Source organism: Wallemia mellicola (genome assembly GCF_000263375.1).
Source record: "Wallemia mellicola CBS 633.66 unplaced genomic scaffold WALSEscaffold_39, whole genome shotgun sequence".
Taxonomy (NCBI): Eukaryota; Fungi; Basidiomycota; class Wallemiomycetes; order Wallemiales; family Wallemiaceae; genus Wallemia; species Wallemia mellicola.
This window is the reverse complement of record NW_006531996.1, coordinates 1-24,009: the sequence shown is the minus strand read 5'-3', so window position 1 is coordinate 24,009 and position 24,009 is coordinate 1. Positions and strand designations below refer to the sequence as shown.

At 40.7% G+C, this 24,009-nt stretch overlaps 16 protein-coding genes and 3 non-coding genes across 19 annotated transcripts; 9 read left to right on the top strand and 10 right to left on the bottom strand.

The window, feature by feature from the left end:
- The first annotated feature begins 462 nt into the window (after positions 1–462).
- WALSEDRAFT_t110 lies at positions 463–565 on the top strand. The gene has a single exon. It is a non-coding gene; the product is annotated as a tRNA-Val (tRNA).
- A 128-nt stretch (positions 566–693) lies between these two features.
- Positions 694–2,077, bottom strand: WALSEDRAFT_61652 (hypothetical protein). Its single transcript, XM_006960815.1, has one exon. It carries the CDS (start codon positions 1,903–1,905, stop codon positions 1,534–1,536), a length of 372 nt encoding a protein of 123 aa, XP_006960877.1. The 5' UTR covers positions 1,906–2,077; the 3' UTR covers positions 694–1,533.
- Positions 2,078–4,784: 2,707 nt separating this feature from the next.
- WALSEDRAFT_70889 (hypothetical protein) lies at positions 4,785–6,402 on the bottom strand. The gene is made up of 3 exons (XM_006960814.1): positions 5,416–6,402; positions 5,100–5,352; positions 4,785–4,994 (listed from the first exon to the last, which is right to left on the bottom strand). Exons 1-2 carry the CDS (start codon positions 5,632–5,634, stop codon positions 5,305–5,307), a joined length of 267 nt encoding a protein of 88 aa, XP_006960876.1. The 5' UTR covers positions 5,635–6,402; the 3' UTR covers positions 4,785–4,994; positions 5,100–5,304.
- On the bottom strand, positions 6,056–6,496 carry WALSEDRAFT_66692 (hypothetical protein; the record flags this gene model as incomplete). The annotated part of the gene is made up of 1 exon (XM_006960813.1): positions 6,056–6,496. The coding sequence occupies one exon, from the start codon at positions 6,494–6,496 to the stop codon at positions 6,056–6,058; it is 441 nt and encodes a 146-aa protein (XP_006960875.1).
- Positions 6,497–7,053: 557 nt separating this feature from the next.
- WALSEDRAFT_70886 (cysteine proteinase) lies at positions 7,054–10,495 on the bottom strand (the record flags this gene model as incomplete). Its single annotated transcript, XM_006960811.1, has 10 exons — positions 7,054–8,603; positions 8,646–8,748; positions 8,794–8,994; positions 9,044–9,477; positions 9,524–9,647; positions 9,691–9,860; positions 9,903–9,998; positions 10,046–10,171; positions 10,217–10,337; positions 10,388–10,495. The coding sequence occupies 10 exons, from the start codon at positions 10,493–10,495 to the stop codon at positions 8,590–8,592; spliced, it is 1,497 nt and encodes a 498-aa protein (XP_006960873.1). The 3' UTR covers positions 7,054–8,589.
- On the top strand, positions 7,104–7,204 carry WALSEDRAFT_t111. Its single transcript has one exon. It is a non-coding gene; the product is annotated as a tRNA-Val (tRNA).
- WALSEDRAFT_61650 (DUF1183-domain-containing protein) lies at positions 7,449–8,671 on the top strand. The gene is made up of 3 exons (XM_006960812.1): positions 7,449–7,630; positions 7,691–8,103; positions 8,147–8,671. The coding sequence occupies exons 2-3, from the start codon at positions 7,815–7,817 to the stop codon at positions 8,521–8,523; spliced, it is 666 nt and encodes a 221-aa protein (XP_006960874.1). The 5' UTR covers positions 7,449–7,630; positions 7,691–7,814; the 3' UTR covers positions 8,524–8,671.
- Positions 10,496–10,854: 359 nt separating the features above from the next.
- On the bottom strand, positions 10,855–11,148 carry WALSEDRAFT_70885 (hypothetical protein; the record flags this gene model as incomplete). Its single annotated transcript, XM_006960810.1, has 3 exons — positions 10,855–10,913; positions 10,960–10,998; positions 11,042–11,148. Coding segments are annotated over 3 exons (204 nt in total), but the record flags the coding sequence as incomplete, so codon positions are not given.
- Positions 11,149–11,337: 189 nt separating this feature from the next.
- Positions 11,338–12,408, top strand: WALSEDRAFT_61649 (hypothetical protein). The gene is made up of 2 exons (XM_006960809.1): positions 11,338–11,417; positions 11,464–12,408. The coding sequence occupies exons 1-2, from the start codon at positions 11,375–11,377 to the stop codon at positions 12,378–12,380; spliced, it is 960 nt and encodes a 319-aa protein (XP_006960871.1). The 5' UTR covers positions 11,338–11,374; the 3' UTR covers positions 12,381–12,408.
- A 190-nt stretch (positions 12,409–12,598) lies between these two features.
- On the top strand, positions 12,599–13,177 carry WALSEDRAFT_34289 (ribosomal protein S19; the record flags this gene model as incomplete). Its single annotated transcript, XM_006960808.1, has 2 exons — positions 12,599–12,747; positions 12,792–13,177. The coding sequence occupies 2 exons, from the start codon at positions 12,599–12,601 to the stop codon at positions 13,105–13,107; spliced, it is 465 nt and encodes a 154-aa protein (XP_006960870.1). The 3' UTR covers positions 13,108–13,177.
- A 12-nt stretch (positions 13,178–13,189) lies between these two features.
- WALSEDRAFT_41847 (cyclin-like protein) lies at positions 13,190–14,618 on the top strand (the record flags this gene model as incomplete). Its single annotated transcript, XM_006960807.1, has 4 exons — positions 13,190–13,326; positions 13,369–13,450; positions 13,495–13,710; positions 13,761–14,618. 4 exons carry the CDS (start codon positions 13,190–13,192, stop codon positions 14,124–14,126), a joined length of 801 nt encoding a protein of 266 aa, XP_006960869.1. The 3' UTR covers positions 14,127–14,618.
- Positions 14,372–14,986, bottom strand: WALSEDRAFT_3987 (hypothetical protein; the record flags this gene model as incomplete). The annotated part of the gene is made up of 3 exons (XM_006960806.1): positions 14,372–14,631; positions 14,681–14,832; positions 14,880–14,986. Coding segments are annotated over 3 exons (519 nt in total), but the record flags the coding sequence as incomplete, so codon positions are not given.
- Positions 14,987–15,371: 385 nt separating this feature from the next.
- Positions 15,372–15,809, top strand: WALSEDRAFT_23121 (GrpE nucleotide exchange factor; the record flags this gene model as incomplete). The annotated part of the gene is made up of 1 exon (XM_006960805.1): positions 15,372–15,809. A coding segment is annotated over one exon (438 nt), but the record flags the coding sequence as incomplete, so codon positions are not given.
- Positions 15,810–15,932: 123 nt separating this feature from the next.
- On the bottom strand, positions 15,933–16,753 carry WALSEDRAFT_34288 (UBC-like protein). The gene is made up of 8 exons (XM_006960804.1): positions 16,673–16,753; positions 16,555–16,628; positions 16,375–16,506; positions 16,287–16,330; positions 16,210–16,241; positions 16,086–16,165; positions 16,030–16,041; positions 15,933–15,981 (listed from the first exon to the last, which is right to left on the bottom strand). Exons 1-8 carry the CDS (start codon positions 16,740–16,742, stop codon positions 15,961–15,963), a joined length of 465 nt encoding a protein of 154 aa, XP_006960866.1. The 5' UTR covers positions 16,743–16,753; the 3' UTR covers positions 15,933–15,960.
- A 45-nt stretch (positions 16,754–16,798) lies between these two features.
- WALSEDRAFT_61647 (putative cytoplasm protein) lies at positions 16,799–20,815 on the top strand. The gene is made up of 8 exons (XM_006960802.1): positions 16,799–16,854; positions 16,911–17,382; positions 17,433–17,526; positions 17,574–18,955; positions 19,003–19,067; positions 19,114–19,126; positions 19,174–19,269; positions 19,319–20,815. The coding sequence occupies exons 4-8, from the start codon at positions 18,822–18,824 to the stop codon at positions 20,769–20,771; spliced, it is 1,761 nt and encodes a 586-aa protein (XP_006960864.1). The 5' UTR covers positions 16,799–16,854; positions 16,911–17,382; positions 17,433–17,526; positions 17,574–18,821; the 3' UTR covers positions 20,772–20,815.
- Positions 16,818–18,986, top strand: WALSEDRAFT_34286 (hypothetical protein; the record flags this gene model as incomplete). Its single annotated transcript, XM_006960803.1, has 4 exons — positions 16,818–16,854; positions 16,911–17,382; positions 17,433–17,526; positions 17,574–18,986. 4 exons carry the CDS (start codon positions 16,818–16,820, stop codon positions 17,976–17,978), a joined length of 1,008 nt encoding a protein of 335 aa, XP_006960865.1. The 3' UTR covers positions 17,979–18,986.
- Positions 19,311–21,843, bottom strand: WALSEDRAFT_61644 (hypothetical protein). Its single transcript, XM_006960801.1, has 5 exons — positions 21,666–21,843; positions 21,453–21,620; positions 21,066–21,406; positions 20,752–21,018; positions 19,311–20,685 (listed from the first exon to the last, which is right to left on the bottom strand). The coding sequence occupies exons 2-4, from the start codon at positions 21,612–21,614 to the stop codon at positions 20,817–20,819; spliced, it is 705 nt and encodes a 234-aa protein (XP_006960863.1). The 5' UTR covers positions 21,615–21,620; positions 21,666–21,843; the 3' UTR covers positions 19,311–20,685; positions 20,752–20,816.
- On the bottom strand, positions 21,806–22,739 carry WALSEDRAFT_61643 (hypothetical protein). The gene is made up of 3 exons (XM_006960800.1): positions 22,513–22,739; positions 21,898–22,465; positions 21,806–21,846 (listed from the first exon to the last, which is right to left on the bottom strand). Exons 1-2 carry the CDS (start codon positions 22,726–22,728, stop codon positions 21,929–21,931), a joined length of 753 nt encoding a protein of 250 aa, XP_006960862.1. The 5' UTR covers positions 22,729–22,739; the 3' UTR covers positions 21,806–21,846; positions 21,898–21,928.
- A 764-nt stretch (positions 22,740–23,503) lies between these two features.
- WALSEDRAFT_t109 lies at positions 23,504–23,604 on the bottom strand. Its single transcript has one exon. It is a non-coding gene; the product is annotated as a tRNA-Val (tRNA).
- Between the last annotated feature and the right edge of the window lie 405 nt (positions 23,605–24,009).

The window sequence follows — 24,009 nt, the reverse complement described above, 5'->3', positions numbered from 1 at the left end:
TGAGAGATTTGTCGTGTTTGTCCTGCTCTTCACGTATGCACTTTTTGAATGTGCTTTCTAACTCACCTTTTAACTTCCCGACGGTTTGCGTCATCACATCGGTGAGATGCTCAGCTAACGAAAGTATATCAAAACTACGCGCTCCGTAATTTTCATTAGCGGTTCTGCGTCTCTTATTTAAATTAGTATTGAGTCTTTGACTCTGTCTCCTCCCGTGTTGCGACGCGTCGAGATTTCCTCGCGCGTCAGCAGCACCGAAATCGAACGATATATCGTTTAAAAAGTGCTCACCTGTGAATTCGGCGCTTGCGGATTCACTGGGAGGGTTTTTATGCCCCTCCGGCAAATCGGCCGATTTTCGATGATGATCGTCCATCATACTAACAAAACCTGGTAAGTGAAAAATTTCACGACATTCTAAATTTCGGATATGCAATTTGTGAGATCGGATAGTGTGCAACAGCTTTCGTGGCTTAGGGGTTATAGCGCCGTGTTAACATGGCACGCTTTAGAAGCGTATCACACCGTCCCGCGGAGGTCGCCGGTTCGATTCCGGCCGAAAGCTTTCTTTTTGAGCTTCGCTCTTTGCGATCACACTTTTTCGCCGTGGCATTTTTAACAACTTTACATTTTACCGTGTGTTTTTTACTTCTGAACAATTATTGAGATACATAACTTGATAATTGGGGGACCATTATCGTCGAAATTCGGCCGACTTGCTGGAGGGGCTTAAAAACCCTTCTAGTGAATCTGCAAGCAGTTTTAAAAGATATATCGTTCGGATTCAGTGATGTAGACGCGCGTGGTAACCTCGACGCGTCGCAACACGAGAGGTCTACTGATTAATACGAATTCACGTTCCTTTGTAAATACCAAAACACGTTTTATTATTGATTGTGAAATATAAATGTTACGTTATATATATGTTGTGTTATTATCGTTCAGATCAACAAATTATCAGCTCCATCACTGGAATCACATATGATACTCCCAACAAGGATCTATACCACTATAAACTGTATCAATGTCTGTTGGGAGTTGATCTTGGTCATTCAGAAACATTTTTGCCATAGAAATCCTAGAATACTTGCCATTATACATACCCATACAAACCGTAATATAATAATAGTCATGTGAGTCATTAGGATACTCCACTTTAGCATGAATTTCTGAGCTATGTAAGAAGACAGACTTCCCAGACCATTACTGTCTCGTGCAAAAGCTTCCAAACTTTGCACGCCTCGATTTTCTGTAAAGTAATACATATCCATGAATAAATGAGAGCTTCGTTTGCTAGCTTCCAACTTCCCCTGGGAGCTGACCTCACGTACGGTATATCATCATTTTCGCGATAGTAAGTTGAATACTCTTTGTCATTAAGAGTATAATTAAGTAGAATATCTCCGCTGTATAATGACAACTCAGGTAGAGAATAATAATCTTTATCATCTCCCTTATTTGACGTGGTATCTCATAAGCTGACTGTGTAGTAAACATGCTATTACTCCCACCATTTCCAGATATCATTATATGTTAAGGTGAGCTCTGAGCGACAAACCCATTGCGCAATCTGTAGGCACCATAAACACCAAATATTACTCCAGCTACCTTAGAGGTAATACGTTCCACTCTATTCTTGATAATCCCATTTTCATCCTTATCGCACATATCCTGGAAAAGGTGCATAGCATATAATGAGGCAAGCCCTGAACGTATGTTCCCAGTACCCGTAGCATGGTCTACATTAGCTATTGTATCCATCCAATTGCTTTCTTGTCTTTTAGCTGATAACCCGGGTTGGGCTTGTGGTAACTGCGGTGCCGATTCTACTAATGTGAAAAGAGGTACTAACAGCAAACAACAGAGTACTGCTAAACGCCCTATATTATGTTGTTTGAACATCATTAAACAAAGGAGGATTTAGTTTTGTTGCATTGAAGTTTAGCATTGGGAAGATATATAGATGTCCCCGTTTATATATCTGAATTTTTTTTTTACAAGAGTTCTTCATCACTGCTTGTTGTGGAAATGTTGCACGGTATGGAGCTTGTAGTATATAGATAGTTTGTATTTCTCGAGTAGCTTTTTCGAGAGGATTGTTGAGGCGTAATGTGAACTGTAGTTGGCTTCTTTTTCGATCCAATTGATTGTATCATTCTGATGTCCTAGGTTTGAGGGTACGTTGTTCCTACGAGTGATGATTTTGTTTCCCCGTTAATTGTTCCAAAGCGTTCAGGTGTGTTGAGTCGTCTTACGTTGGTGAGTAGATCTAATCTGCAAGTGTATGTGACGTCTGAGCCTTGATCGAAAAGTGCGACATCGGAAGGGAAACGTCTGGTCATTGATGTTCCATAGTTCGTAGATGAAAGTTGTGGTTTAATGTTTGGTCTTGTCTCTAAGTTGTTGATAGGGCGATACCTTCCGAATTTGTAAGGTGGCGTTTGTTCATGTATTTATCTTTAAGCTCTGGATGTAGGTGTCCACAATCATTGTCTGTATGTGTATGCGGTGATTTGTCGTGATTTTCTAAACAATATGAACAGAATTTGATATTGATTCGAAGAATTAGATTGTCTGTTGGAGTTTGATCATTTTCTGGATTATTTCTGTCATCTTGTTTATCCGCACGTTCTAATCGGGTTGCCTGGTTAACTGACATATTTTTAGTTGGTCCATTAAGGTTTGTGCGTATGTCGTACTTCCAAACAATCTCTTTGACGAAGTTGTCTTAATTAAATTCCTTCTCTGTTTTGCTGTAGAGTTCATATTTTACTTGTTCTAATTCAAGAGGTAAAGCTTGTACTGCTTGGAGTCTTAGACCTTGCTCTTCTATGATTGGATTTGCCTTTCGTAATTTGTCGAATATGTCTTGCAAGTCTTTGTCAAAATCGCTTACATTATTCCATATCTCGGTTTACTGTTATATAATTTCGTCTGAAAAGCTGGTATGTTTTCTTTTTGTCCAAACCGCCCACCAATGTTTTGGTAGATTTAGGCTATGGGGGGGGGGTTAAAGAGCCTATTTTAGCTGGGTTGAAAACATTTTCTGTAATAGGTCCTAGTACAATTTCGCGTAATTCGGATTTTTTTCGAGGTATATTTCTAAAGCTTTTGCTTATAGTTCAGTATTTTTATCATAGTCTGTTTCCATTTTGTTTTATTTTGGTTCGTTTAATTTATTAAGTCCATAGCATTGCTTTCTGCGATGTTCACATGTAAGGTTTCTGAGTTGCTTCGTTTGATAGTTTGTTTTTCGATTTGAGTCTTCCATAGATAGTATCCACTTTCTTTACTTGATTTCATAAAAAATTTTGAGTTTTGCATTTTAGTTATGATTGCATTGGTCTGTTTTTGAGTAATTGGAGCTGATAAATTGATTATTTGTATAAATCATAACGTAAAATATTTATATTTCACAACCAATAAGCGTGTTTGATATTTACAAACCAACGCTTTCGGAGAAAAAAAATATAGCAAATAAAATCACATCTTGAATGGCATGCATTCCTAACAGCACATCTATTGTTCAGTATGTAGACAGCTATCCAAATCAACAACTTAGATTTCACGACATGGTTGCTGATGTTTCTTTCTCTGCAGCTTGATCGCTCATCGGTGCTCATTAAGCTTTACTAATCTGTCAGCTAACAAAGGTTCTCTACTTTTAAATGTAACGGTTCCTCAAAAGAGCCTATTCTGCATTCATTTGAGTTATCGGTAAAGCAAACTCGTTATTCTGGAATATCATGTACGTAATTAAAACCAAGATAACAATTTAAGATGTAAAGATAATTCTCAATCCTGGATCTGGCATGAGCGATACCAATTGTTTTAATGGTTCAGGCGTCGCTGCTCTTTCGGTGTCTTCCTTTGAATAATATTCCCCACTTGATGCATGACTACATAATTATTCATTAACTTTGCCATTACGGTCAATATAGTATCGGATTCTATACCTTTTAGGGGTACCTTGACATATGTCTCCGTTAGCTACTCTGGTACCATCTATTTTTGATGACAATATCACATTTGACAATTGCATTAAGCCCATACTTGTAAAAGGAGTAGTTTTTGTGTTTATACAGGAAAACTTGCTCCTTTCCTAATCAACAGTCCTCATTAAATGGAGGCGGACATCGTCATTTATCTTAATAGAACGAAAATTCTACTAGAAAAAACTAAACATATGCGTCATGAAGGTGTGGAGATAACTTCAAGGCCGTTAATATGAACTTTTTCATAACTTATGTGACGATCACATGATTATTGAAACCTTCCATGAAGCGGTTCGTGCTTTACATGGTTCAAAGCACAAGATAACATTTGTTGTCCGCACTTAGTTATTCGCCAAGACGATGACGATGAGAAATCAGAAGCATAGGTGTTTCGTATGTCTCTGGACTAGATGTCTCATACGCATGTAATACTATTTCGAGAAAGACAATCGCGAAAAAGTCCAAGAAAAAAGCATCGTTATATCCATGGCAAAATGGGCACATGGTAGTGTATCTCCTTTGTTAACGATGAATAGGAATGAACAAGCGCCGCTATTCTCAGCCCAAGGAGTAGGAAGAGTGCCCCTCCCCCCTGCATCACTTTTCTTTAAATTGCCATCAAATCAGTTATAACCGAGTTACAAAATATACTAGGTAATAGTGATATAGTTCTCAGCACATATAACATTGTAGCATCTTAGATGATCAAGGCAATGGTGGAGCAAGTGAATGTAGTGTTAGAGAGGATTTCGTTGAACAAGCCAAATTGGAACAACCAATAATTACGAAGCAGCGTACATAAACAGATCGCATCGATAAGGACGAACAACTAATAGGAACTGTAAGAAAAGTCGGATGGGTATATAAAGTGTCAATTAGCAATGAATGATATAAGCTTAGACGTAAACCACTAAATTCATTGTCATTTCAGCTCAATTTGTGCTTCATTGATTAAAATTCAAGTCATTTCTTTATATTCGTACTCTTTATCCTGGGGCACTTAAAGTATGTCAATATAGTCAACGGAATTCGCCTGGTTACGATAGTATATGCCGCATTCAGACGCAAATAAAGACAAAGAGACAGTGTGCAATTAAAACCTACATTGTGGGGATCTTACGCTTTAAGAGACTCAAAAGTAATGTAGAGGTACCATGAACGGCTCGAGTAATACGCGCATTGATTAGGTACTTAGTGATAATAATGGACGGGCGTGTTGACTATGAATGATATCACTGTTCTTCCAGCATTGACTTTACCCTCGTATATTCAATTATCTACGGAAGACTGATAAAAGAATGATGACCAATCATTTAGCTAACCAAGCCGCTTGTATCTTGCGGCTAATCTGGTTCTTCTCATACGTGGGAAAATAGTTGGAAAGCTTATCAGATTAGTTTACATTGAGTTTGAAAATTACTTTCCCATGTGTAAGTGGAACCTTATGTAGGGCGACCCCGCTATCCATGTCAAAGAATGTTCCACTGTGCTGTGGTTTAAAAAGTAAACCTAGATTGTATTTCTGAAGTATGTTTGGCCCGAGTAGTGTTGAAGGGATAACTGAGCAGTAAAGGACCTCAGTATCAACCCACTTTATGATACCACCCTGGTATTCCAAGTTTAATTCCATTGTACCCATGGTCGTCAGCTCTACTGGTCCAGTAGTTGTTAGGAAAGGATAAGGCCTTACGCTCTCTCACGTTGGTGAGTAAGTCTCGTCTGTTGGTGCACGTATATTTTGACAACTGGGAGACTACTGCGAGGTCTGCGGTGAATTGGTTTCCAGCGTGTTGAATGGAGACTGTGGATGTGTGATTATCATAGTGCTGTTCTTGATCTTTGATTGCGGATCGCCCTCCAATCCTGTTTAGCTTTCTATTTCCCTTGTGTCGTTCCTTTAGTTCCGGGTATAGGTGCCCACATTCATTATCTGTATGTGTGTGTGGTCTTCTATAGTTATTGCGTGAACAGTAAAAGCAGAACTTAAGACTGATGCGACGCAGCAAATCATTTGCTTGTGTATAATCTACTTCTGAAGTATTATTATTTTCTTCATCTTGCTAGTTAACAGGTTTTAATGATGTAGTTTGATTGACTGGTGTCTCTTCAATTGTTGGTTCAAATATGAGACTGGCATTATAATAATTAATGATTTTCTTGATCAAATCATCGTAACCAAATGTTTGGCTATAGTTTAGATAGAGTGATACTTTCGTCTCTTTCATCTCATCAGGTAACGCTCGTATAGCCTTGTCTTTTTTAGCTTCTTCTCCTATGATCGTGTCTACTTTTTGTAATTCGTTATATAGTACTTCTAATCTCCTATAGAAAACTTTCGCGTCCTCTCCATATTTCAGCGTGCTATTGAAGAGCTCTCTGTGTAGTACTTCCCAGGTTCTAGATATTTCAAAGAAATCTTTGGACTCTTCTAGTAGATTAGATGCGGAATTTTCACGCGTTATGTCGACTTCCTTAGATGTGTGGCTTGAAGTGGATGCCATTCAATGCGAATAGTTTGATAACTTCCTTTTGTTATTCTAAAAATATGAATATATTTTTGATACTTATGGTACTACTTCTAAAGGAAATAAGTTTAATCTTCACTAGTCTCGATCGTTTTGGTTCCTCGATCGCGGCCACGTTCCTGATTATGATACTTCCGTGCGTGACAAATCATAGGCGCTGTATGCTCAGTATCTGTCTGTACCTAAGTCAACATCTCAACTTTAAATTGTTATTTTGTAAATATCAAACGCATTTTATTATCGATTGGAAGAGTAATAAGTATAGTGTGATCTGAAGTAGTTGGCATTTGGTACAAGATATGGTTTCTTACATAGTTGTCATTGTTGCCCGAATATCATCGTTGTTGGCCGTACATTCTTTTTTTTTTTTGCCCCTATATCCATTGTTGTTGCCCGAGTATCTGTGCGTAATTGCCTGGTTCCTTTCTGTCCCTAGCTATTAAATGATGCTGTATATCCAGCTCTACAGCGGTATTCTGACACATCTACAAAACAACACGCACCAAAAACGGTCCATGTGGCATTTTGGGCAAATTTTCACAACATTTTATACACATTTTGGATGCTTGTAAAATGTCCAACAGCTTTCGTGGCTTAGGGGTTATAGCGCCGTGTTAACATGGCACACTCAAGGAGTGTTCACCGGATCCGCGGAGGTCATGAGTTCGATTCTCATCGAAAGCTGTCTTTTTGCGCTTCGCTCTTTTTTCTTGTTTCATGATGGTATTTGTGACACTTTTACATATGCTTTCTACTTTTTGTTAGTTCTTAAGGGTATACATACCTTGATGATTGAAAATATTGGCGACCAAGTGAATGAGAACGAGAAAGACAATGTTGAGGACGGACGAAGTTCCCTTTGATAGATTCTTGGATATAATTGACGAAGGAGTCGGCTTAGAGTCTGATAATGGACTTCTTTATGGCCAATGTACAATCACTGTATTCCATATTTGAAAATGCAGGGCATGGAATAGCATATGAACACGCATGATGATAGTAGTCGCAGTTTGGCCAAACCAGTTTAACGATTATACATTCACCTATCGACGTTAGCAGCTTTTAGAGTGGATAAGAGAGCTTTTGTAATCGTTTTCAAAGGCAATGATCGTGAGTTTATCAGATGACACACCCTTATTTGTTCTACCATTTCTTGCTTACGCCAATTAGCTGTAGTTACTGGTCTGCTATAATTGATAGATTATTAGAAAACAGCTGTAAAGCATTAATAAGATGTTCACATCCAGTTAAAAACGCCCATAACGTCAGATAAACTTCTTAATCAGACGCCACAATGTCGAGAATACGTCTTTCAAAAATCGAGAGTTTAAACTTCGAAGCTGACGAATACACAACTGGTAGGAGACTAGACCCCGTCCTGCAGCTCCAATGCACTGGCAAAGGTAACAACTGCGCTTATCAGCCTGAAAGCGTGCATTGTGAAAATAGGGGATATGACGACTACAGCAATAAAATACAATGGAAATGCACAACCAGCTTGCCCGCCAATCTTAAATTGGGTAAAGTTAAAGTGAACTGTGAACAATGGGACGAAAACGGTGACGTAGATTACATTTTGAAGGGTGAGAAGCAAGCTTGAGGGAGACATATTGTTGACTATTTTAGGATCATGCGCTCTTAAATATAATCTCGTCAGTGTCGACCAGGGAAGCGACAAATCAGCAAGCACATTCTTTGGCGTCATCTTCTTCGTTATTCTGGCCATCATCCTCTACAACCTCTTCTGTGGGGCGAGGAGACGTGATACGATGTCCGGCTCGTCATATGACCCAAATGTTCCTCCGCCGCCGTACACCCCGAAGAACGACCAGTGGAGACCGGGTTTCTGGACAGGTTTGGGTGTTGGTGGTGCAGGCGCACACCTCTATGATCAATTTCAAAATCGTGACAGTCATCATCATTCAGACAATTTCGATTCACGTCCCGGCCCAGCGACACATTACGAGAGCTCAACGAGTTACGGCGGCACAGACACGCGCTAAGGATATGCTAAATGCTATGAATTGTTATGGTGTTGTAAATTGTAATAATGCTGTATTTTTATAAACTCAACTCGATGCATCTATTCCAGTCAGTTGGACATCGCATGTCGATTGTGACTTACAGTAGACGAGTGTTCGTTTTATGTAGAGAAGCATATATCCTTGACTATCAAGGACTGATTTGATAGTCGTTGGCACGACATCTGCGTCTTCGCATCTGAACCACTGGGTGTGTTGTGAGAAACGTCTCGTGAACACAGATATACCCACCTGCTCGCCAAATCGTGAAGCACATGTGTAGTGTCCTGTATCCATTTCACCGAGGTGGTTAATAACGCAAAAGAGATCATAAAGATACATTTCGTCGGGTTCGTCGTCATCTCCCAAAGCGACGTAAGGGCGCATATCGAGGACAAGTGGGAATCGTACGGGTGCGTCTAACTTCTGGGCCCATAGACCATGTTCATATCGCTAAATAGGCGTCATCAAACGTGATCAAGATAAATAAGAAAAGGCTCACTTTTATTTGGAATGCAAGGACTGTCGGTAGTTTTTTAAACGATAGCTGCTTAGTAGATGCTTCGTTCGCTGAGCAACTCGTGCATTTCCAATCACTGTGTTCGGGGTGGGTGTATCGTTTGAGACAATTGTCAAGTGTTTGCGACTCGACTGTTGGGACCGAGCTGCCTTTCCCATTTTTAGGCGCGCCATTTGAGGTATTCTTTGACATAGTCTGGCTGCCCCTCTTACTTACGCCATTCGTGGACGAACTTGGTGTCCCGACATCCAAACTGACATCCAAGAATGGGTCGCTTGTCACGCTTGCGTAGTTGCATTTTCCGCATTTTAGCTCCGATTGTAGCGTTCCCTGGAACGTCTGGTGGATTATACATGAACACTCATCTGAGTGTATGTTTTCTGAAGTTGTACAGCCTGCATGTATGAGATTGAGGACTTTGGATACGTTAGGATGAGTAGCTTGGAAATAACTTCCACCTACGCGAAATATACGCCTCATGTGCATCCTGTTGGGCATAACCTGCGAGGTCACTCGCTCCGGGCGCTGTCCAGAGAGTGTGGAGAAGGGATATAGGTCCAAGTGGTGTAAGATCAGGTTGGTGGACCTGAAATTGTTAGAGAATATTCCTACAAAACACTCATGCCCACCTGCATGAAAAGTTTATCAAACTCGCATGCCATACAACCTTCTTTGGAGCACAAAATATGATTGTGCTTCTCGCTGAGGAAGTAAGACCGCAGGAGCGGATTCGCGATAAAAGCCTGCAAAACAACATTCAGGAAGCATGTTTTACCAAGATTTCTAAATCCTCGTGGTCCTAGGGAATGTTAACAAAATAAATAGAGACACGCAAACCCACTCAAGGCTATCGGATTGCTAAAGACGCCATTTGTGAGTTTGACCTTAGGTACGTCATTGAGCGGTCTGAAACTAGATCTGATTGAGCCGTTGGTGGCTGTAACGTGTAAGTTAGAGGGATAAATTAGCGGATAATTATCCCACTTTTTCTCTTCGTAGCTCGCTCTTCTTGCCTTAGATGCAGCAGTTTGATGAGCTTCTCGAGTCGTGGATTGTATATGTAATCTTTGCATCCAGAACAGAATACATGGCCTGACAATACGTCCATAGCTGGTGATATTGTTAGAAGTTTATCCTATAGACTATCGAACGTACAAAAATTGTGATTCTCGGCTGAATGCGTCAATAGACTATCAAAATGAAAGCAATTAGCGCATGTTAAACACAATTGCGGTCTTGTTAGTAACTTCTGTGACAATTTACACCTTGTCGTCGTCTAAGTTGTCAATATCAGCACGTCAGTTCTAATGTTGCGATTTCATCCACCTTAGAAGGAGTAGCATGGAGTGTGTATATTCCCCAGTTCACACCTAGAGTAAGCTTGCGGAGGAAATCTTTCTTCTCCAGCTCAGATTCTATGTGTGGACAAGTCATTACTTAATCAAGAAGGAAAGAATGATAAAATATGGGATAGATAATATTACAATACTCAAATCAATAGAGTCCCGACTACTGCCATGATTGTAGTTAATAGAAGTGCACTCAATGTCGTGCCAGCTGATCCGCTGTCTTTTGTGTGCATCATATCCCAGTAGTCATCCCTGAGGGGTGTTTTAGAGGGTGTCTGGAGGCTAGATCGATATCACTCACATGCTCAATATAGTTGGTGAGCTTGTTCCTGTTGGTTCTGTATTCGATGCTGTATCTGCTATTGTGTTAGCTTCCGAATAAAAAAGACATAGAAATACACACCCTGTAGAAATATTAGAGAAACACATTATATACTAGCATACTCACCGTGTTTGTAGCTGTATTCGCGCTAGTAGATGTTGCAGATGGGTTTATAGTTGAACTTAAATTGGATTAGACAAAGGAGGAAGATACATACGTATACTTACAGTGTAGTAGATGTGTATATAACGTCGTTTGCATTATATCTACCCAACTCAGCGAGTTATCTCAGTTTATAAAGCCACTCACTGGTAATCGACAACATAGCTTTGTGTTACACCGGGTACTGGGGCTGTAGTGACTACCTCTGCGTATACAGAGGCTAAAATTGCAGCGATAACTAATTGGATTTTCATTTCAGGATGCAAAAGAGCATATCACTTTCCCAATTGGGATCTAACTAGTGCATAGCAATCACTTTCCAAATTAGGAACTAATTAGTGAACGTATGGCTATCGAGGGATAATGAAATGGGTATATATTAATTATTACATGTGTCTTCTATGAAGTGTATAGATCTAGATCTACACTATCAATCCCCTACATCTTGTTCAACCTCCATCAGGGTCTTCTGTGATAAAAATGGGCAGTAGATGGGATAGATCAAATCCTGCATCAGCAGCAGGTGTGTATACTTGTATTAATATTCCACAGCCTCTAACACTCCGTAGCGGCTGCTGCAGCCAAGTTGTCTTCTCAATACGGTGGTCCTAGAGAAACAGATGCACCATATTACACGCGCATTGAAGTGAACGATTTGAAAAACAGATACACACTCACGAAATCAGCCACCCAACAATCAATATACGACGAGACTGGTGCACAAGTATCAACTAAAGGACAATGGTACCCAGATAAATCAAGAGCTACTGCAGCTGATCCACCGCTATACCTTCTCATTGAAGCTCAAACTCAGGATTCATTCGATATGGCGGTAAAAAAAGTGCACGAGTTGAAGGACTCTGAATTGCAGCCACTAGTTGAAGACAGAAGTCGTAAATTTGAGGAGAGGGCAGCTACCCGTCGCAAATGGGATGAGTTCAAGGTATACCTCAACATGGAACCACTGAGGAACTTCAACCTGAGGGCTAAGATAGTAGGACCCGGTGGTATGTTTGTAAAGTACATCCAGCAGGAAACGAACACAAAGGTGCAGATAAAGGGACTTGGTAGTGGCTTTTTGGAGCAAGATACCGGTGTAGAGAGCCAAGAAGCGATGCATGTGAACATTGCAGGGCCAGATCCTTCACAGTTCACCTATGCGCGGGAGTTGACAGAGGATTTGATAGCTGCTGTTAGGGGAGAATGGGAGAGAGTGCAAGGAATCGTGCCAGAGGTGCAGCAACAAGCTGACCAAAGCCAGCAATATGGAGATATGCCAGCAATACCAGATCCTAACGACAAGGAAGCGGTTGAAAGGTATAACCAGTACTGGACGAGCCACGGCTACGATGTGAACGACCCAAGTTTCAAGGAATGGCAAAAACAGCAAGAGGAGTACTACGCACAATATTATGCACAATATCAGCAGCAAGCAGGACAAGAGCAAACAGGATATCACGCTGTACCGCCTCCAAATAATTTATGATGAATGAATGTTTATTGATTAGCTAGTATAAAGAGTCTGAGGGGTGCATAATAATATAAATAGCAGATAGCAGTATAATATTTTTAAATGTAATAATAAAATATAATTTTTAAAATTTACACTCTACGAAATCCTGCAATCAGGCTTCTCTTTCAACTCAGCAGCTCCCGTTAGTCAAAAATATTTTAAAAGCGAGAAAAAGCTAATAAAAAGCACAGATGGTCAACGTTCGCGACGTCTCCGCCCCAAGCTTCATTGAGGCCTACTCTCAACACTTGAAGAGATCAGGAAAGATCGAGATTCCTAACTGGGTTGACATTGTCAAGACTGGCTCACACAAGGAGCTTGCACCATACAACCCAGACTGGTGGGTGGACAGAGAGCCGCTATATCACTTCTCACACTCCTTAGGTACTACGTCCGCGCTGCTGCAGTCGCACGTCACGTCTACCTCCGTAAGTCAGTCGGCGTCGGTGCTCTCGTCAAGTTCCACGGTGGTGCTGTCAACAGAGGTCACCAACCATACCACCACAGAGCAGCTTCCCGTGGTGTCGACCGTAGAGTCGTCCAATCATTGGAGAAGATTGGTGTCTTGGAAAAGGCTGTCGACGGTGGACGCAAGATTTCACAAGACGGTATGCGTGATCTTGACCGTATCGCTGCATCAATCGTCGCTGCAGGAAATGAAGAAGAATCCGAAGACGAGGACGAAGACGATGACGAGTAAATGTATAGCTGTTAGTTTATTGTATAATCTAGTAAAACTTTCAGATTTTATATATTTACATTGCACTTTTATATATTCTTGTATGTTGTCTGCATTGGCTGGGGATGATCAAATTAGGAGTACGCTGAGCGAGTTAGACGGCGTGAATAAAGAATTAGAATACGCCTTACGAACGCGTGGATGTGCATTGATAAAAAGGGCTGGTATCTTGTCTGATTTGTAGGTGGACAGTCGCTTTAGAATATACGCCAACAATAACAGACCACAGGCGACGATATGCACAGCACAGGTGCTTCTACAGCGTTTTTACTACGTCAGCTCTCTATACCACTTCTCTATACAGGTGAGTATGCTGTCTATCCGCCCACGCACCCTCAAATACCACAGGATATTGCTATCGGCGCATTATACTTATCATCAAAGCTAGAGGAAACTGAGCTGGGGATACGCGATATAATAAATGTATTTCACAGGCTAACCAACAGCCAAGCGGATGAGGAATACCAGCCAATGTCCTACTACGGTCCAACCTATTACGAATGGAAAGACAGCCTCGTAGTGGCTGAGATGCAGATCCTCAAAAGGCTAGCTTTTGATGTCTACGTGAGTCTTATCTCAGCATCACACAACAACACCCTAAACAAAGAATACAGGTACAGCAACCCTATGCATTACTAGTAAACTACATAAACGTACTCGATTTGAGCAGTAACCAAGGATTATCTCAACGCGCATGGTCATACCTTAACGATAGCCTTCTCACACCCGCAAACGCGATATTCAGTGCACCAACTATCGCATGCGCCTGTCTGGATCTAGCCTGTAGAGATCTCAGTGTGGCTCTCCCAACTACCTCGGATGGATCTACCAGCTGGTACGAACTCTTTGATTGTTCACTGGCCGAGATGGAATGCACACAACTCTGGATACTACGAACGTACGCAGCTCTCAACAGTGAAGTCTATCAAGCAACATCTAAATTAATATCAAAGTATAATTTAAGAGAATATCTAAAATGAATCTATTTTTTCTTATGTTTCAGCTTCTTAGCTTCCACAGTCGAGGATGAAGTCTGTTGTGGTGGTTCTTCATCTTCACTGCTGCTATCACTATCACTGCTATCACTCGTACGCTCATCTGATGAATCTGCAGTCCGTATTGGAATTTTTGCCTTCTTAGCTACTCTGGTGTCATCTACTGGTGCGTTATCGCTATCACTCTTCCTCCGCTTTTCAACCTTGCTTTTACTTTTTGTTCTGTGTATGTCGAGCAAACTTGCGGTCAATGTGAGCATTTGGTTGCTAGTTACACGCTCAACGACAGTAAAGTCGAGCTCGCGATCAACCTCCGCAAGCACCTGAGTGGATGATTTGTGAACCCATCTACCACCACTTCCTGTCTCAGAAGAATCACTTGCGTACTTGAAATTATCGCAATCGATGTACTCTCGTGGAATAGTAACGTTGAAGGTATGGTGTACGAGTAAACTAATGTGATCTGGTGAACAGAGTGTTACTTTACCGCCTGTTGTTGTATTAGTTGGGGCATCAGCCTTCTAAGAAGCTATACGCACGCATTCGCTGACCATTCGTCGGTGACCAAACCAAGGCAGTGAACTTTACGTCTGTAACGCTAAATGGACTCTCATCGAGAATTAAACCGGCAGATTGTGAGAATTGTGTATTTATGTGTGTGAGTAAAACTGCACCCAAAGCTGGAACGTATCTGGAGACGAGGGATTAGATAAGCTACAATAAGAAAGCCTATCCCACCTCATAACTAAACTATCAAGCATCTCAGTCGCGCCGCTTTTAGGGTCATTTGAGAAGACTGGTGGGATTGATAATCTGAGTGAAGTTTCTATTATTTTGTAAGCGCTGCTTGGAGCGTTGTCACCGTTAGTTGGTATTTTCCAGCCATCCTCGTCTATATAATAATCCGTCATTTTTTAATGTGATACGTCTAAAGGAAGGAGAACAGCGTTGAAATAAACAATCAACTGGAATTTAAAAAAATAATGTTAGGATTAAGAACTGTATTTGGACAAGCTACAAGAGTTTCCAGACAATCCAGACCTGCCCTCTCTATCGCTAGAAGAGGATACGCTGAGAAGAAGGAAGAAGTTAAAGAAACGGCCGAAAAGAGCGACGATGCACTCTCAGCAGCAAAGAAGGCAACTGAAGAGGCAGTAGAAGCGCAGAAGCAACTCCAGGTGTGTTCTCCTCCGTTCTGACAACTTGCAATAACACAAACGATAGAAAGACTTGCAATATGCAGCAGCAGACTTCGCTAACTTACAAAGAATTGGCCAGAGAGAGAAGGACCTTGCACTCGAAAAAGGTGTCATGAAATTCGCCAAGAGTATCCTCCCTACTCTCGATATCCTTCCATTGGCACTCAAGAGCGTACCAGAGGAATCACTCACTCCTAATGAAAGCGCAGATCGCAAGAACCTTATCATCCTCCACGAGGGTCTTGTCATGTTACAATCCAACCTCCAGAAAGCACTCAAAGAGAATGACGTTGAGCCTGTCGATCCAACAGGAGAGCCATTCAACCCTGACCACCACGAGGCGCTCTACCAGGCTCCTATCCCTGGCAAAGAACCAGGCAGTGTTTTGGAATGCTCAAAACTTGGCTACAGCTATAAGGGAAGAGTTCTCCGTGCAGCACAAGTCGGTGTTGTACAGGACACTAACTAAAGGATACTAATAGGCGCCAAAGGAAGCACGACTATAGAATGAAATATGAAAATTTTTGAATATAAATAAAACCAGCAATCATCACCACTTTTAATATCTTAATACAATTATGCATTCATGTTTGTCATTATCTAATATTACAGTTGTACCCTTATACGCTGTCGTCGTGGAACTAAGTTAATGTTATTACTGGTTATGTCAGTGGAAGTAGCATACATACCTCCCATCTCGTCTGTAATTATGTTGGTTGCGACCCCTTGTAAAGAAAATACCCACCTTCTTAGGATTCTCTGGTGCTCTCGCGACATATCCATCATTGTCCGGTGGACGTTCTTTGCTTTTACATGAAGTAAGCACTTAAGTGGTTTAAATGGTTTTCTTTTTCATTATATTCACCTACTCGATTGTATAGTAAGACAAACTGCAGCTACACTGTGTCGTCTCAGTATGTCTCGTGAGATTCAAGAAGCCACTCACTTCAAAACTGGACTCCAGCCATCTGAGAGAATAGAAGCGCAGATCTTGAAGTATGTCAGCTGACTTCACAAGGAAAGACGATACGCACATGTCCATTGGAGTAGATGTGAGGATGCACCGGACTGAGATAGCCCTTAGTGTTATTTACTATGAATTGCACAGCTGGTGAATCAATTGGGTACTGATCTGAGAATCTAAACATCAGTGCGAACTTCTCGCCCTTGTTGTACGTCAGGAGATCCGATACAGAGCGTCAAGGAAGACGAACCTGGTAGATACTGTCGTAGGCTTCCAGTTCAAAAGTCCATTTACGTAGATCGTCTGATTCGAGTAATGTTATGCCTGTAACGAGTTGAGAAATACACCAGCAAGTTGAGAGATCATACCAGCTGGACAGCCCTTATCTTTGAGATCTTTCAATTCCTTCGTTAATCTCTTCGTTGACAGTTGACTCATATCTTTTTTCTATCACTTCTGATAGTCGACGACGACGACGCGCCTTGATAGTGGACGCTGAGAGTTCTATTAAAAATGGAACCAGATGACGAAGATCACAAAGAGAATATAGGTGTGTAGTTGAATTCTCATTATATCCACAGATCTCTAAAATAGTTCTGCGACTAGAGATGGATGAACAGGGTGATACCTTCAATAGATTACGAAAGAATCAAGACAGCTATGACCCAGATCAGGATAGAAATCTCAAACGCTCTATCAGGAAAGGCTACAGAAGTCTTATCGACAGGGCAGAAGAACACAGTGTCGACGTCGCAAACGTCACAGCGAAGGAGCTTTCAGCGGAGATGATAAAAGCTAATGATCTATATGATAGTGTACGAGCACCCCAGGAAGCAACACTTGATAGTCATTTCCTTATAGTACAATCTGAAATGTCAGCAGCCAAAGCACGCGCTATGAAAATTGATGCTGATTGTTTTGACTTGGATGAATTCCTCAACCGTATGCTTAGTGTTGGTGGTGGATTTAGCATCGATGACGATGTAGATAACGAACAGACTGGATCTGGAATAGATTGGGATAGTATTGGTGATATCGCACTCAAGCACACCCGTAGAGTCCCAGTGGGTGATTTTATGTGGGTGAATATCTCTTAAAAGAAGTATTATCGCTTAGACACACACCCAGGCTTGGTGTTATACCTGCAGAAGAAAAGAAAAAGCAAAAAAGGACTGTACAGCGCATAAACAAGAACAATGAGGAGAAAACAGCACCAACTGAGGTAAACATCTTTGCTACTCACCAGTAATCCCGCCTAACACCCTTTAGATACGCGAAGAAGACATTCAGCGAGCTGAAAATGAAACAACAACAAATGTGAAGAATATCTCTAACTTACTAGAAAAAGTAGGTGGTGATACAGGAATAAATCTCTTCAAATTCTTCATAAATCCAACCAACTTCGCTCAATCTGTTGAAAATTTATTTTATGTTTCATTCTTGATAAGAGATGGACACGCAAGTATAAGCCAAGATGAAGAAACGAAGGAGGTAATATTGCTAGCCTGTATGGCACCAACCCAGGAAGACTACAAAGAAGGATTGAGCAAAGAGCAAAGCGTATTCGAGTTTGACATGGAAACTTGGAATTTAGCAAAGGAGATGTACGATATAACTACATCTATAATACCTACACGTGAATATCAAACAGATACCATTAAATTTAGACGTTGACCCGTAACGATGATCATTCTGGTCGTTATCGCACTTTTGACATTTTTAATTCTAAGTAAACCAGTGAATAAAAAGTTTAAATATAATAAAAAATTGAATAAAGTATATAAAAACAATCTAAACAACTTTAAATTGAAATGGACGACGCCGGGCGTGCGTTATTTGGATTACAAGCTATTCAGTTTAGTTGTCGTGGATGATATAGAGATATATCTAGGTATTTTTAATCAGTTTTATAAATTGTACAGTAAAGAAAGCGATACAGCATTGGACGTAGAATTCTCGAGTATAGATAGTCGGTTGGACGAGGAAATAAATAAAAACGAGCAAGATATAGATAAATTAAACAATCAGCTTGGTAGTTTTAAGCATCTCTCAAACGATAGCCTATTGGAGGAGCTAAACCAGCTGAAATCCATAAAAATACAACAGGATAAGGATAGACTGAATGTAAAGCATCAATTGAAGTCATTACAGGATAACTTTTACCTCCTCAATAGAAAAAATGAAGCAGAATCAAAGCAACTCGATATGAGAGTGAATAGTCTGAATGATGACATCAGCCATTATACCTCAGATATAGAAAGTCATAGTAACACTATAAGTAGAAATAACGAGACACTATCGAAGCTCACGACGAAGGATTTGGATGAGGATATACACGTCAAACAGCTCTCCATCAACAATCTAGAAATGGAACTACAGCAGCTATCTAAACAGCAGAAGCAATTACAGAATAATCTAAACTATCATAAAAACAATTCACCGCCACTAACGACTAATTTATTACCTTCGCAATTATTAGACGATTACGAGTAATTCGCTTCTTCAACTAAATCCATCATGTCATCAAACACACCAGACCCAATAACATTATCACTTTTCTCTAATAGATTCATTAGCTGCGCTGAGGCTATGTCAAAATCGTTAGAGCAGACATCTATTTCAACTAATATTAAAGAAAGATTAGATTTCTCGTTTGTAGTAAGCTGTTATATTGATATCACCTGACTAGTAATTTTAGATGCGCTGTTTTCTCACCAATAGGTGATCTTATCGCTAATTTCCCAAATATACCTGTACATTTGGGTAAGATTCTTTATTTTTCTCTTCGCTTATCTGACCCTGATATCAGGTGCAATGTCATAGTTCGTCTATCTCGCTTAAGTTTGAATCAACTGATAAAATAATCTAGCGCAATTAAATACCAATTAAATTTACATAAAAATGATTTGCGTCCAGGTGACGTCTTATTGACTAATTCACCTATCGCTGGTGGTTCTCATTTACCGTCAGTAACTTCTTTTTACTTTTTTGAGCATTCTCTAATTGTTTCACAGGGATATCACAATTATCACACCATGTTTCGATAAAGCAACCAACGAAATCATCTTCTTTACAGCTTCACGTGGCCATCACAGTGATATTGGTGGTATTCTTCCAGGATCTATGCCACCGAACTCTACATCATTAGAGGAAGAAGGTGCTGAGATTGTTTCCTTCAAATTAGTCCAAAATGGTCGTTTTGATAGTGAGACACTTTACGATTTACTAGTTACCCAACCATCAAAAGTCGAGGGCAGCTCAGGATGTCGTAATTTCAAGGACGTTCAATCGGATTTAAAAGCTCAAGTTTCTGCAAATCACAAGGGTATTCAGCTTTTGCATCTTCTCTGCAAGGAATTCGGTTTGTCCATGGTACAAGAATATATGTATCATATTCGCAATAACGCAGAGTATGCAGTCCGCAATCTCCTCAAGACGGTTGCAAGATCAACTGGTAGAACAACCCTTTCTGCCACTGATTACCTCGATGATGGATCACCAATTTCCTTAACTGTTAAAATCGATGAGATTCACGGCAGTGCAGTATTCGATTTCAACGGCACAGGTCCAGAATTACGCGGTAACCTGAATGCACCAATATCAGTTGTTCATTCCGCTGTTATTTATTGCGCAAGATCAATGTTGGGTGTCGATATACCATTAAACAGTGGATGTTTAGCACCAATCGATATAATTATACCTGAAGGTTCATTATTATCACCATCACCAGAAGCTGCAGTTTGCGGTGGTAATGTAATGACTTCCCAGAGGGTTGTCGATGTAGTTCTTAAAGCCTTCGAAGCTTGTGCTGCAAGTCAAGGATGTTGTAACAATGTAACATTTGGAGCAGGTGGTAAAGATCCAATTACAGGTGAGATCAAACCTGGTTGGGGATACTACGAGACTGTAGCAGGTGGATCCGGTGCGACTAAAGACCAGGATGGTGTTAGTGGCACACACGTACATATGACTAATACACGTATCACTGATCCTGAAATATTAGAAAGACGCTACCCAATTCTTCTACGTAGATTCGAATTTAGGAGAGGTAGTGGCGGTGTTGGCAAACACAGAGGTGGTGATGGTGTCATTAGAGAATATGAACTCATGCAACCACTTCAACTGTCAATATTATCGGAAAGACGTGTAACCAGACCATATGGTTTGCACGGTGGGGGTGACGCCCAACCTGGTCTGAACTTATGGTTGAAGCAACCAAAGAAGAAGGCAATCAGTAGTGGATCTAACACTGACAAACCTAGGATTATTAACTTAGGTGGAAAGGCCTCAGCGAAGATGAGCAAAGGTGATGTATTCATTCTGTTAACACCAGGTGGTGGTGGCTACGGACATCCAAGCGAAGCGACTGATGACGCACCATCTAGAGCTTCTTTAGGTCTTACAGAGGACTTCACTCCCCGTGGAAGTGTATTCGAAAGACACTCACTCGCTGCATCAAGTGCTTAAGAATGTTTCTTTATATATACATTTTCATTATGACATTAAAAATTACTAAGCTGCTATGTGTTCCCTCTCAAAACGTTCTTCGGCATCCTCCTCTAGGCGAATCCTGTGTAGCTCTTCGCGACGTTCAAGGAAGCGACTCCAAGCTGCGTTCCCGATGAGTGACAGAGGGAGTAGTATCCATCCCGCAACAGCGACGAAATTCACAAGAAATGGTTTAGGATGACGAAGGAATAGTGCGAGAAGAACCCTATATACGTTAGTATGATCTTCTACCAGTAAGGTGACAAAACCCACCACATATGAGACAACATCCAAATATGGTCACGTTTGACTAGTATGATAGCACATCCTAGTAATATTGGGACCGCAACACTAATCATCGCTGGTACTTGATGAAGTGAGAACCTCCAGGTAGGCGTGCTAAGCCAATCAAAAGCTATGAATGCAGATTGTTGAAGCTCTACGCCAACTGTAACAACTGTCCACATGCGTATTGGGATGTGAATAAAGAAGTAATCTAATGGACGTGTCTTATCTGGCAAATGTGTAGCTCTGCATAACCAGACGTACATACTGAGTAAATTGATCGTTTGAAGTGACATCATGATAGAAGATAATGTGAAAGAGCGCAGAATCTGTTGAAATCATCAGTATAGAATGATATAGCTATCTCTTCCTCACCCAAAATATCGCCCAGAGTGAATGTAAGACGTGTGATATGACATATTGGTATCCTAATGCATTAGCTAATGTCATCTGGGTAAGATCCTTCTGTGATCCTACGAAAAGAAAGCAAGTTCCAGCTTGTAAAGCATAAAGAACAATCCAATAGAAGCCTACCATTGAGGACTGTTGCTGTAAGCAATAGACAGATTATACTACTATAAAGCTCACCTTTGGCGTTAGGTGCGTGTAAAAATCGTCATTAATATCGCCCAAGCTGGGTGATATTCCAATAGCAGTTATAATTGACACAGCAAGTGATGTGAATGCGCTCAAGGGCGCCACACCTCTCAAAACTAGCAATTTGCGTTGTATATATTGATTCTCTCCCGTTGTTTCTATACTATCCATCCTGATAGCTCACTGATAAGAGGTGACGCTTTCGGCTTGGGCGATGACGTACAATCTAAAATTACACATAAATTACAATTATTTTATAAATGAATAAATTCCTTGACGATTGGATGGTTTATAGCTAGGACTATGTATCCACCTGTCGCTATAAGAAGCCTGACAGGTATCCAGGGGAGTACGGCAGTCGTCATTGTAAGCGCTATAACTACATACTTCAAAATATCTCTGCTGGCTTCCTCGTCACTCCAATTCAGCTTTTTGTAGATAGGCATAGTGCCATCAATGACCTCTGTGGTTGTACCCATCAAATTCTGGATCGATTGCAAATTCATATAATAGTCAGGACTCGTTGGTTCAGGCATCTTGGGCTCTGGTGGTGTCTCTTCTGCTTCCCTATCGTTACTTCCATAACGTATAGCGTGATTTCTAAGTAGAAGAACGAGGAGTGCGATATGCGGTGTTAACAAGACCAAACGTGGATAAAGACACAACAGAGTCCACACGAGTATTGTCAATATTGTCCTGTTAGTTGATCGCCATAAGATAATACCTTCGATGTTGTCCAATATCGCAAAAATCGGCCCAGTCTTTTGTACGAAGTTGCGAAAATTTACGGACTAATGAGTTATTAATAGGGTGTCTTTACAGTCGCAATACTACGTACCGTCGTTTGTAAATTCAAAGGAGCCTTGTGCGTCGTTGTATCTGGTGGTGGTTGGCTGAATGATACACTGCTCAATAGGGAGGATGTCAGGAAGTTGGCGAGATAGCTGTTAGCCTGCTTAGCGCTTGGTGACGCTGGAGTTTCTGAGTGCGTCAATCCATCATCTGGGTCTTTGATCTTCCTTGCGTTCGCTGGTATCTCTACTACTAGCTCCATGATGGATGTCGATAACAAAGAACGGAATGGGTAGTAAACGAAATGAAATAATTAATATGTTGACGTATGCTTGAAAATGAAATTAGATGCTTCGTAATAATTTCGCCTTTTGTTCATTATAACCGGTGGAATAGACGAATTGATAAGCGGTGTATAGGTAAATTACGTATTATTTAAACTAGAATCTATTTATAGGCACCAAATACCCCCATCATCGAGGATTCAGCTTAATAGGTTTTATATGAACAATACTGTGTCAGGATCGGGAACCCAAACTTAAAGCGATAAGAGCATCATGCTGAGACCTTCATGATATTTTGCTAATCCAGGTTAGTGCTTTAGAACAGCACATGACTAACTTCCTAAGTGAATGGATCGGCTTCTTCCTTTCTCTGATGGTTTAGTATCTTAGAAGATCAACAATGGCTTTATCTAGCATATAAAGATATGCTAGCACAATTATACTCCATCCCGTTTGTTTACTCGCTAAAACATGTCTCCTCCCTTTGGATACTGTCTGATAACACTAGACGACGTACATATCAGACGACAGAAAAGTGTCGCACAAAGACATATTACATGATGAAACATTGATTCTACCTAATATATACGTCTAAATACTTATATGTTATGTTTCGTGCCTTTCGCAATCCGTACACATCAGCATTCGAGTATACAAGTGTAGACTTGCAAAACATTACTCAAAACGTAGAACAATGCTAAAGTGTCACAGTGGAAAAAAAGCACGATCGCAATGAGCGACGCGCAAAAAGAAAGCTTTCGATGAGAATCGAACTCATGACCTCCGCGGATCCGGTGAACACTCCTTGAGTGTGCCATGTTAACACGGCGCTATAACCCCTAAGCCACGAAAGCTGTTCTTCAATGTTAGCCACAGCTGGTCTTAATGAGATTCGGCCAAGTTGCATCACAGCACTATATCATGAGAGTCAGTCTCAATCCTATTTCTCATTCAATATTATCATCTTACTTAGCGTTCTCGCTTCCCAATATCCTACTTTACTTACTTGATCCCCTTATCCTACGCGCCTCTCAAATTCAAAATCACCTCAGCCACTAATGCGCGTCATAATATATACACATTTTGTAAGACAACAACTAAGACACCATATATATTTCATATTCCTTTCTCTGGACTCCTAATTCTTCCTCCCAGTCTAGGATATTAGGTCTCTCAGGTTAACAAGTTATCAGCTCCAACACCACTGGCCCACCGCCCACATGATCATATAAACGTANAAAACTACCACACTTAGGAAA

Bases quoted from the DNA above. Each gene is read 5' to 3' on its own strand.
- WALSEDRAFT_70889 (XM_006960814.1), bottom strand. From the start codon at position 5,634: ATGGGTACAATGGAATTAAACTTGGAATACCAGGGTGGTATCATAAAG. The intron at 5,353-5,415 runs GTAATTTTCAAA...CCCACGTATGAG, and splicing joins TTCCACTTACACATGGGAAA to AAGAACCAGATTAGCCGCAA.
- WALSEDRAFT_61647 (XM_006960802.1), top strand. From the start codon at position 18,822: ATGTCATCAAACACACCAGACCCAATAACATTATCACTTTTCTCTAAT. The intron at 18,956-19,002 runs GTTTGTAGTAAG...TAGTAATTTTAG, and splicing joins AAAGAAAGATTAGATTTCTC to ATGCGCTGTTTTCTCACCAA. The intron at 19,270-19,318 runs GTCAGTAACTTC...ATTGTTTCACAG, and splicing joins GCTGGTGGTTCTCATTTACC to GGATATCACAATTATCACAC.
- WALSEDRAFT_34288 (XM_006960804.1), bottom strand. From the start codon at position 16,742: ATGAGTCAACTGTCAACGAAGAGATTAACGAAGGAATTGAAAGATCTC. The intron at 16,242-16,286 runs GTGAGTGGCTTC...GAGACGACACAG, and splicing joins GGCTGGAGTCCAGTTTTGAA to TGTAGCTGCAGTTTGTCTTA. The intron at 16,166-16,209 runs GTAGGTGAATAT...AAACCACTTAAG, and splicing joins TTGTCTTACTATACAATCGA to TGCTTACTTCATGTAAAAGC.
- WALSEDRAFT_61644 (XM_006960801.1), bottom strand. From the start codon at position 21,614: ATGGTAGGCTTCTATTGGATTGTTCTTTATGCTTTACAAGCTGGAACT. The intron at 21,407-21,452 runs GTGAGGAAGAGA...TGATTTCAACAG, and splicing joins CACTCTGGGCGATATTTTGG to ATTCTGCGCTCTTTCACATT. The intron at 21,019-21,065 runs GTGGGTTTTGTC...TAACGTATATAG, and splicing joins TGGATGTTGTCTCATATGTG to GGTTCTTCTCGCACTATTCC.
- WALSEDRAFT_61643 (XM_006960800.1), bottom strand. From the start codon at position 22,728: ATGGAGCTAGTAGTAGAGATACCAGCGAACGCAAGGAAGATCAAAGAC. The intron at 22,466-22,512 runs GTACGTAGTATT...ATAACTCATTAG, and splicing joins CTTTGAATTTACAAACGACG to TCCGTAAATTTTCGCAACTT.
- WALSEDRAFT_61652 (XM_006960815.1), bottom strand. From the start codon at position 1,905: ATGATGTTCAAACAACATAATATAGGGCGTTTAGCAGTACTCTGTTGT.
- WALSEDRAFT_61649 (XM_006960809.1), top strand. From the start codon at position 11,375: ATGGGCAGTAGATGGGATAGATCAAATCCTGCATCAGCAGCAG. The intron at 11,418-11,463 runs GTGTGTATACTT...AACACTCCGTAG, and splicing joins AAATCCTGCATCAGCAGCAG to CGGCTGCTGCAGCCAAGTTG.
- WALSEDRAFT_61650 (XM_006960812.1), top strand. From the start codon at position 7,815: ATGTCGAGAATACGTCTTTCAAAAATCGAGAGTTTAAACTTCGAAGCT. The intron at 8,104-8,146 runs GTGAGAAGCAAG...TGACTATTTTAG, and splicing joins CGTAGATTACATTTTGAAGG to GATCATGCGCTCTTAAATAT.